Source organism: Opisthorchis viverrini (assembly GCF_000715545.1).
Source record: "Opisthorchis viverrini unplaced genomic scaffold opera_v5_90, whole genome shotgun sequence".
NCBI lineage: Eukaryota > Metazoa > Platyhelminthes > Trematoda > Opisthorchiida > Opisthorchiidae > Opisthorchis > Opisthorchis viverrini.
In genome coordinates this window covers 1,482,377-1,492,278 of record NW_008751743.1, presented here as the reverse complement: position 1 = coordinate 1,492,278, position 9,902 = coordinate 1,482,377, and the positions used below count along the sequence as shown (strand labels likewise).

The following is a 9,902-nucleotide window of genomic DNA, read 5'->3' as shown; positions in this document are numbered from 1 at the left end:
AGGTGGCCGTGGAGATTTTAGAAAATTGCGGGACACGTGTCAGCTAAGTCAGTGCATCGGTTGCAGCAGTCGTCCTTTATCGAATGCATCAATCTATTTACATGGTAATTTGACTGACCCTACTATCCATAGCCTTCCGACAGACACAGCCACCCAGTAAATCCGGAAAGTAGCCTTTAACCACCAAGGCAATGACCGGATATCGCTCCCTTGGCTTCGGCAGATGTAGCTCATCGCCAACTATCACTGGCATGCTACGCCGGCAGCGTTTGTTTTGATGATAAAATCCAACCGCCATGAAGTCACCTTCAACTCCAGAAATACTTACTAGAAGCGCAAACTGCTGGCGCTCGCTACTTGCTTTCACCATAGCCATCTTTTTTGCGGGCAGTCTAAGATCTCGTCGACAAATACCAGATCAATAAATGTTCTCAGTTTCGGGCCATAAATCGGCCGACACACCTGCACTAAAATTGGCCCATGAGACTACCATAGCTCTGAGCCTCGTCATCTACTATTCGGTCTAGGACNTGATTGGCGATAGTTGAAGTGTACTACACCCAAAGCTACCAAATATTCTCCAGTGGCTTCCACATAAACTCTATTTATTAAGGTCAAACCGCGCATATGATAGTTGCTGTCCCCCTCACGTAGCTGCTTTTCGACACAAACCCACTCCGCGGCATCGCGAACCCGGGACGGCGTTTTGTCGTCGTATGGCTTGATCGGGCTAGTTTAAGTTCGCATAGCCGCTTCCGAAAGAAATGACCCAGCAAATGCGTGAGCTGTTGCTACATCTTTTCTCAAACAACGGTCCAAGCAGACCACTACCACCTGGAGTGACGAGAATGGAACAATTTAACTTGATGGCAAACAAACTACAGTGATGCACGGAGAGATGCGATCGGCCCTAGATGATTGAAGGTAAGCCTTCCTAAGGGATCTATTGCCGCAATAATCCCTAAGGAAGTGCAGAGCTCATCGTCGCTGCTCACAAACCGCTCTATGCCTCAACGGAGGTGGCCGTGGAGATTTTAGAAAATTGCGGGACACGTGTCAGCTAAGTCAGTGCATCGGTTGCAGCAGTCGTCCTTTATCGAATGCATCAATCTATTTACATGGTAATTTGACTGACCCTACTATCCATAGCCTTCCGACAGACACAGCCACCCAGTAAATCCGGAAAGTAGCCTTTAACCACCAAGGCAATGACCGGATATCGCTCCCTTGGCTTCGGCAGATGTAGCTCATCGCCAACTATCACTGGCATGCTACGCCGGCATCACGCGTTTTGATGATAAAATCCAACCGCCATGAAGTCACCTTCAACTCCNTTTCTGAATAAATGCAGCCAAATAAAAAACCTCGTGGAATTTTCTACTGTGCAGATTTTAGGGGTTTTATGTGTAAACTTCAAGGTAAACATCTCTGTTTGCATAATGTATGAATGTATTAACACTTGCGTCGCCAGTCCCTCCGTAACGCGCTTATTAGGCCACTAGCGTAACCTACATGTAGGCCCTAGAAAAGGAACACGCAAACTTGACGACCCATAAAATGAAAGCTCTTAGCCCCTGAAGTATGTCCGGAATCGCAGCAATACCTTACTGCTCAGAAAACGAATCAAAGAATTTGGCGAGGGTTTACATTCTCTCTTCTCTGACCTTACGATAATTATATTTACAGTAAGGTACGGAAGCTAGGATAGAAGCTCTTTTCTTGACTTTCTTATCGCGATGGAGCCTTCACTCTACTAAGCAACTAGTTTCAATGTTGTGATTTGTCGCCGTCAGGCTGCGTTTGAATACCGGACGCATATTTAAGATCAAACCATGGTGTACTTGGGTTGTCGAAGTTGACAGCCACCATCACGTTGCCCGTATTTCTCTGATAATCGAGGTTTACGAATCATTCCTGCGAATAACATTTGCAAAGGTACCACCTTCAGGTGTTAAGTGAATGACCTTACTTTGATGAGTCGTTTTTGTCGGTATATCTCAGTAAGCGTCCGGTACACTGAAACTCACGTTCAGCTGTACTCAAATAATGCAAACGTTTGCTCCGATTTATTTATCTAAGTTTTGTAAAAGTTGTCTAATTATCGCAGGTGGCCTTCACAGTGACAGAGGATTTTTCAAAATATCTTCGTCTGCTTCCTAATCTATGCTCTGACTGAAGTGTTGCCCGAACTTCGAAATCCGACTGTGACGTTAACTGTGACCACTTCAATGGCATCCCAACAGAATACCAGCAAGTGGCAGTGATTGAAAAGTAGATAAGAAACAGGCAAAATCAAATCCTTAATACTGAGAGAGCAAAGAGAAACCAAAACTTGGTCAGGCGTGGGAAATGGAACGACATAGCCGTGGCCACAGCTCTTGAAGCAAAATGAAACCGTATGCTCTTTTCGTAGCAAAGAGGACATGCTTTGACGTACTGTTGTTACGCTATGCACGTTGGTGAAATATACGCCCTCGTACAATGGCTCGAAAAATTCGTCATATAATCTTTGAAAGTCAGGTGTGATATTTTCCTAGGTAGCGCAAAAAAGTCCCAAAAAATTCGAACCGAGATCGACTGTGAAAAATCCTTTGTAGATCTATGTACCAAGAAACATCTGGGGACACACACGGAACCATGCCATGCGTGAGCTGCTGTGAAGATGGGTGAAACAGCGATAGGACTCGGACAAACCTCCAAACTGGCGGAACCGCAAAAAGTGGATCGTTGGGGATAGTCGGCAGCAGTCTGGATCACGCCGATAAAATTCATAGTGCCGGTCCCCGACGGTTTGTAAGCTAGGAACGCCACCTCTTGGGCAGGAAAACGCTCCACGCCATGTCCTCCGTCACTAGCTTATGATAAAGTTTCAAAATATGCCAAATGCTGATAAAGCTCCACCGAGTCACTTTCCACCAGGGTATGGTGGAGATGGGCAAACCCGTCATCCGGACTGCGTCAGGCTGTATTTGCGCGGCGTTACCGAGACCAGATGGCATTCTAACGAATCAGAGCAGCCTAGAAGCTGTTAGCAGAGCTATGTGAAGTACATCTACTTTAGCAACCAAGATGTAGTCGTGTGTAAGGACCACACCCATTTTCTAAAAAAGTCTTGATGCTCAAGAGACGGGCGAATTAAAAATGGGCCGGTGGCGCAACTTCTTGCGACTAGGTTTACCAAGTGCCCGCCAGTATTATACGAGGTTCTTTGGTGGGCATTTGAGGTAAAAGGCTTGGAGCTATCTGAGAGACGAAAGATGTTGCGTGGAAGCACATTTCCCAACGCACCTTTGGCCAAGTGGTGCTTGCTTGTGTAAATGAAATCAGTGGGCGACGGAGTGATGGACCGGCAGTGTCAATGTGCCGCATGACGTGGTCCGTGACAGGCGATGGTTCATCCACAAGGCATATTAGGTCCGAACAGCGACACAGACCGGCTGGATACGCTTGGTGCGGCAAAAACTGAACAGAATAAAGCAGAGTCCATCTACACGCTCAAAAGCTTTCAAGCTGACTCCACGGTAACTAAAATTGTGTCCTTGTCAGCCTGTGGATCAATTTCCAGTATAGCGAACGAAATATCCTCGACTACAACGCACCCAAAATAACTCGCTGGGGTCCTAGACCGAATAGTAGATGACGAGGCTCAGAGCTATGGTAGTCTCATGGGCCAATTTTAGTGCAGGTGTGTCGGCCGATTTATGGCCCGAAACTGAGAACATTTATTGATCTGGTATTTGTCGACGAGATCTTAGACTGCCCGCAAAAAAGATGGCTATGGTGAAAGCAAGTAGCGAGCGCCAGCAGTTTGCGCTTCTAGTAAGTATTTCAGGAGTTGAAGGTGACTTCATGGCGGTTGGATTTTATCATCAAAACGCGTGATGCCGGCGTAGCATGCCAGTGATAGTTGGCGATGAGCTACATCTGCCGAAGCCAAGGGAGCGATATCCGGTCATTGCCTTGGTGGTTAAAGGCTACTTTCCGGATTTACTGGGTGGCTGTGTCTGTCGGAAGGCTATGGATAGTAGGGTCAGTCAAATTACCATGTAAATAGATTGATGCATTCGATAAAGGACGACTGCTGCAACCGATGCACTGACTTAGCTGACACGTGTCCCGCAATTTTCTAAAATCTCCACGGCCACCTCCGTTGAGGCATAGAGCGGTTTGTGAGCAGCGACGATGAGCTCTGCACTTCCCTAAGGACTTGTTGCGGCAATAGATCCCTTAGGAAGGCTTACCTTCAATCATCTAGGGCCGATCGCATCTCTCCGTGCATCACTGTAGTTTGTTTGCCATCAAGTTAAATTGTTCCATTCTCGTCACTCCAGGTGGTAGTGGTCTGCTTGGACCGTTGTTTGAGAAAAGATGTAGCAACAGCTCACGCATTTGCTGGGTCATTTCTTTCGGAAGCGGCTATGCGAACTTAAACTAGCCCGATCAAGCCATACGACGACAAAACGCCGTCCCGGGTTCGCGATGCCGCGGAGTGGGTTTGTGTCGAAAAGCAGCTACGTGAGGGGGACAGCAACTATCATATGCGCGTTTTGACCTTAATAAATAGAGTTTATGTGGAAGCCACTGGAGAATATTTGGTAGCTTTGGGTGTAGTACACTTCAACTATCGCCAATCAGCAAACTGTATGATTGATACTCATTTATGCTCTTAGTAATTAGCCCGGGGTCCCTAAAACGCGGTGACTGCCGACACTAGAACGTGACACCTGGTTTTAAAGTTTAAATTCAAGAGACCACTGTGTCAGACTGTGTTACTCAGCTTAGGCCCCACTGGTTTTGTGATTTCGCCCAAGAGCTCGGTTTCCCGCCCACCGCTCTGCATTCCATCCGTTTTGGGCCGATCAAGTTGAGGGGCTGCATTAGAATCGTTAAGCGCACCTTGACAAAAGCAAAAAGGTAGGGATCTTGCCAAAAATTTTACACACATTCTCGTCGAACTACGGGGAATCTCCCAAAAAAGTCCTGACGGCCATTCCCCAGCGGAAGTTATGGTGGACAGGAAATTGGATTGCATGACACTATCTTGCCCAGTTTTGCTTGCTCTCATTGAAACACACAGGAGAATTAGACACCCCAACATAAAATCCATAAACTTTTGAGAGACTGTTGCCGCCGGAGCCATGCATCCTCAGCGTCCCGACGGGTTAATCCGTTAGAAAAAGGTAAGTCTACCAGCTGCGAACGACTGACCACCCGTTCCAAAAATGAAGGAACAGATTTGGATTTGGATTCCAACCTATTTGTGAAACTTTTAGCTCTACAGGGCCTGCAGACTAGCAAATGCTCCAGCTGGTCCACAAGCCCATTGCCGCAGTCGAGAGTGTCGTCCGACTCGAAAAAAGCTGGGGCCCCTCAAACCTGTCCTCCAGAGACAGTCTTATGCGGAAAGATCACAATATTCGTAAACGCGGACTTCGACTGATTTACTCAGGAAGGCAAATGAGTTTCCGGGTCAGAAAGGTTATATGCCTATTAGACATTCAGGCAGCCAATCAGCGCCGGCTGATAACACCGGACTCCGTTTTGGGACCATTGCTGTTTCTGATATATGTCAGTGGCCTTCCAGATATTCTCACGAGTCCATGTCTACTTTTTGCGAACGACTTGAGCTCTTGAAGTTCTAGTGCTCTCCAAATGGATGTAGACGCTTCAAATCAGTGGTCGTTGGACTGGCACCTTCCTCTGAAAGAAGAAAAGTGCGTCCATATGTCATCCGGCGCAGACTCAGCGAAGGCTTATGTCGTGCATGGTTAAAAAGGACCAGAAGACAGAGGACCAGATACCAATAAGGATTTTGGTATCTGGCTTTCTTAAAACACATCCTCACTGCGCCATGAGAAATGAGCCCAAAAGACATTCGCCGTTCTACGGATGATTCGGCGCACCTTCTCCCGTATTAGTCACTTGAACTTCCAAATACTCTATGGGGCCTACGTCAGACCGCTCCTGGAATACCAACCAAGTTGTCTACTCAGGACGCACGAAAGACGAGCTTAATTATTTGGGCGAAGGCTTCAAATGCTCACTTTCGACGACTGCATCTACGCCCAAACACTCGATCCAAAATACATGAGTCGGAAAAGGAGTGTGAGCATCTAACAACGAAATAGAGGTTGAAATTAAAAAATCTGCACAGGACACCTTAGGCCAGGTTGTCTACTCAGGACGCACGAAAGACGCAACCCTCACTGAGCGTGTCCAGGAGGCTGTTACGAAAATGGTTGCTGGCCCCAAATCCGTAGATCACGAGACGCGCCTCGCGGTGCTCGACCTGTTTGTCCGGAGTATCGTCGCCTCCAAGTAGACCTACTTGCTCATGCCCTGTTTGAACAAGGTTTGGCCAACAGGTTTTCTACCACTGATCCAGCGAGCACACGGCGAGGACATGGTAAGAAGATTTTCAATCTCAGAGCGCACACTTTCATCGCGCAAATTTTTCCCCTTTCGGATAGTTTCTGCATGGAATAGCCTTCCTCCGACGGTTGCCCACGCTCCATCCAGAACCCAGTTCAAAGCTCTATCAGATGCTTTTTTATGCGCGTCCTCGCGCTGGCAAACTTACTGTCCCGCGCTGAGAGCCTGAGGAATAGTGCTACACCCTTTTTCCACTTGTACCTTTCAGGTAAACCGCAGCCGCTGAACGATAAGTACAACGCCGACCCGGAAGCTCGGGCGGATGCCTCGATCCTGTCTATCAATCGGTGAATCCGTCTGGGACGATGTCTTTCTCTTTGGTAGACCCAAATAGGCTAGACAGGCACTGGCTGAGAAACCCACCGCCACCCTTGAACAGAGCAGGTGGAGGGTCATCAGGATCTGCAGCTCTCAAGTGGAGAATTACACTCGAACACTTCTGAGTTTGAGCGTGGCTCCATATTCACAGTCCACCTCCCTGTTGAAGGCCAGGATTCCGGAATGGGACTATCAGGTGGCCAACTGAGTTGCTGTTCGAGGTACTGCGGATAGAGGTCCAAACGTTCTGCTTTTCTGGACACCACGAACCCAGTTTGTTCTCTTATAGTTTCACTGACAATAGGCGTCTTAAGACCAGTATAAAAATCGAATGAAAAGCTTACGGACGTTCTCATCTCTCATCTTCCATTTCTTCGGCATATCGAGACCAAGCTTCTCGGTGTGCACGGTCACTCAGTTTCACATGGCATCCGACGATCCGTCAAGTGGAGATGTGGTTGCGCCCAGGGTGGGGTCTGTCGGTGGGTCTCCAGCGAGGGCGTGGTACTATCAGAAATCCAATGTATGGATGAGGTTGGCTGGGTTGTATACAAACAGAAGTTCCAGCCCTGAGTAGCACCGTGGATATCGGTTCCAAGTGGCCGATAATATCCAATATCCGACCGTTCAGTAGGTGATCGAGAAGCCGGTATTGACACTGCTTGATTTCTGGGTTCAACGGCTTCTCAGCAGCTAAGCGAGGTGGGAGCGTTTTGCATATACCTGAAAAGCACAATGAAAAGCAGAGCGTACAAGTGTTTGGTTGGAGTCAACGTTGGTATTCCCGAAGTAGTGGCAGACAGTGAACGAGCCACGCCACAGGTAACTTACGGTGATGTGGTCTGTTTGGAATCTAAACTACTTCGGTGGTGAGTGCCACGTGTTCAGGCGATTTCCACTATTACGGATACTGGCATTGTTGAGGAGCAGCCTGTGACCGGTACATATCTGAAGTAGACGTAGGTCTCGTGTCCAATCCAAAGTGATCACCCAATCAAGCCTCATCAGTACTTGGTCCACCTACTTGGGCATCCATGTCACTAGCAACCACAACGACATCTGAGCTTTTACACCGTTGTAAAAGAGCACCCAGAGAATTACAAAAACTGTCTTTAGCAGATTCAGAGCTATAGTCAGTTGGGTCGTAAGCGCACACAGTAAGCAGGGTGCGATAGATCCCACTTTCTCGACGTGGTTGAATGAACTGCATAAAGGCAACTGTCAACGGGTATCAAGTCAAAAAGCGACGCTTCTGCTCAATTACTGAATGCAAAAGCACCGGGACATCCGGCTGCAACGGTCCATGCATCACCAAAGGTGCGCAGGAGGAACATGGGGAAGATCAGATACTTCAAATACAGTACTTACGTTCTGCATCCATGTTTCTGATAGACAACACATCAATGCAGAGAGAATCCAGCGTGCGAGCAAGAGCCATCTGTTGTCCTGATTGTTTCAGTGTCTGGACGCTAAAGTCGGCTAAGTAGACAGGCTTTCGGGATTTGAAAACATACTTCGAAGTGCTAAGGGTTGTCACTGAACTCGGACGTACAGAAGCTGTAGCTAAGTGTGATGCACGGCGAGTGAAGTGGTCAGTCAGTGCTGGCACCTACAGAGAGGGTATTCATATTTGGGTAGGGTAGGGTGGAAGAGGAAGACGTGAATGTGTGTGAAGGGAGACGTCAGTAGTAGCGTGTTTTCGCTTACCCACCTCGCTGTATGCAGCCGATAAGGTGACCCGGACAGTAGTAGCGTGTTTTCGCTTACCCACCTAGCTGTATGCAGCCGATAAGGTGACCCGGCTGATGTGGCATGAAAGTGTTCTTTGTTTTAAGTGTCATGGTTGTATGTGGGCTGCCAAGGTGCCCAAACCCAGACATCATCCGCTAATGCCTTTTTTATTCAAAAACCTGACCACACTACAGCGGTGTTTGGCTGGAAATGCTATTGGGATTTTTATAGAGCAGGTCTCTATACATGCTCTAACCCCAAACCTGGAGGACCAGGAAACCTTGTTCTTCAGACCTCTAGCCATTGACAGACTGTGTGTCCCGCACCCCCCATTAGAACTCAATGGGTCGCCGGGGTACACGCACAACGGTAAGTTCCAGTCTCTTCATGACGAAACTTGGCAAGTGACAATTTGCATCTCATTTGAAGAACCGGAGGGCATCCAGGACCGTCAGCTACGGTGAATTGGCCCTGAGGTACGCATACCGAAACGTGGTCTACTGAGATAAGTGGCCTTCTCTATGCCTCCTGAATTGCGCAGACTAAGATTTGGATAACGTATGATTTTGCCCAACGGTGAAAGAGATTACGAAGGGTGCAGTACACATCCCAGGATTGGATCCCCGAGATTCCTCTTGCGCTTGGTTGTAGGCACTACATCATCATCAACAGCATGATATCAGAGGTACGACCATGATGTTGGTTGTAGGCACTACATCATCATCAACAACATATCAGAGGTACGACCATGACTTATTTAAAGCCTTATTCTGGAGAGAAGAATAATATTGGATGAGGAATAGACTTATTACTAGCTTACTGCAATCATCCCGAGGTGCCTACACCTCCAAACACCCATTCAGGTAACCTGGATAGAAACTGACTTCGATTGACTTTGACTGATTTCGGTCAGCAGCCATATCTTACAGCATCTCCAACCAGGCGCAGTGAGGATCGTGTGCGCTCATCCTAGAAGCAGCACCCAAACGTTTCGTAGTTTCTTTCGTACCCCCTGTCAGCTCAAGGGTTGGTCACTTAATTGAGCGCGAAAAACGGCATTTTCGTCGGCAAACGATTGTTCGGCGTACGCAATACACAGCCTCATCATCATCGTCATCATTGTCAGCTGTAAGAACCGCGCACTGGTCGTACAGTGGTTGTAGCTGCCACAGTTTCGTTCACCGATGATTGGGGGTAGGTAGCTGCGCATTGCACGCGTGAGCTGGTAAATTGGTGCATAAATCCAGCACTGTCAGTGGGTTGTCAAGCGGGGGGTGGAAAAGGAGCTATGCATTGAAGGCAATAGCTTGGATGCACGAGCGCCATTGATGGCGCGACTGGGCCATGTCTGATAATGTCTCTAGCCATTGATGTGGCCCGTCTCGGGGTCCCCATCCAGGAAGACGGCAGTGACCAGCGCA

General features: G+C 48.1%; 2 protein-coding genes across 2 annotated transcripts; one reads left to right on the top strand and one right to left on the bottom strand.

The window, feature by feature from the left end:
- Positions 1-735: 735 nt before the first annotated feature.
- On the bottom strand, positions 736-6,405 carry T265_04951 (hypothetical protein; the record flags this gene model as incomplete). The annotated part of the gene is made up of 3 exons (XM_009169819.1): positions 736-834; positions 2,695-2,851; positions 6,329-6,405. The coding sequence occupies 3 exons, from the start codon at positions 6,403-6,405 to the stop codon at positions 736-738; spliced, it is 333 nt and encodes a 110-aa protein (XP_009168083.1).
- T265_04952 (hypothetical protein) lies at positions 3,772-5,440 on the top strand (the record flags this gene model as incomplete). The annotated part of the gene is made up of 2 exons (XM_009169820.1): positions 3,772-3,819; positions 5,282-5,440. The coding sequence occupies 2 exons, from the start codon at positions 3,772-3,774 to the stop codon at positions 5,438-5,440; spliced, it is 207 nt and encodes a 68-aa protein (XP_009168084.1).
- Positions 6,406-9,902: the final 3,497 nt, after the last annotated feature.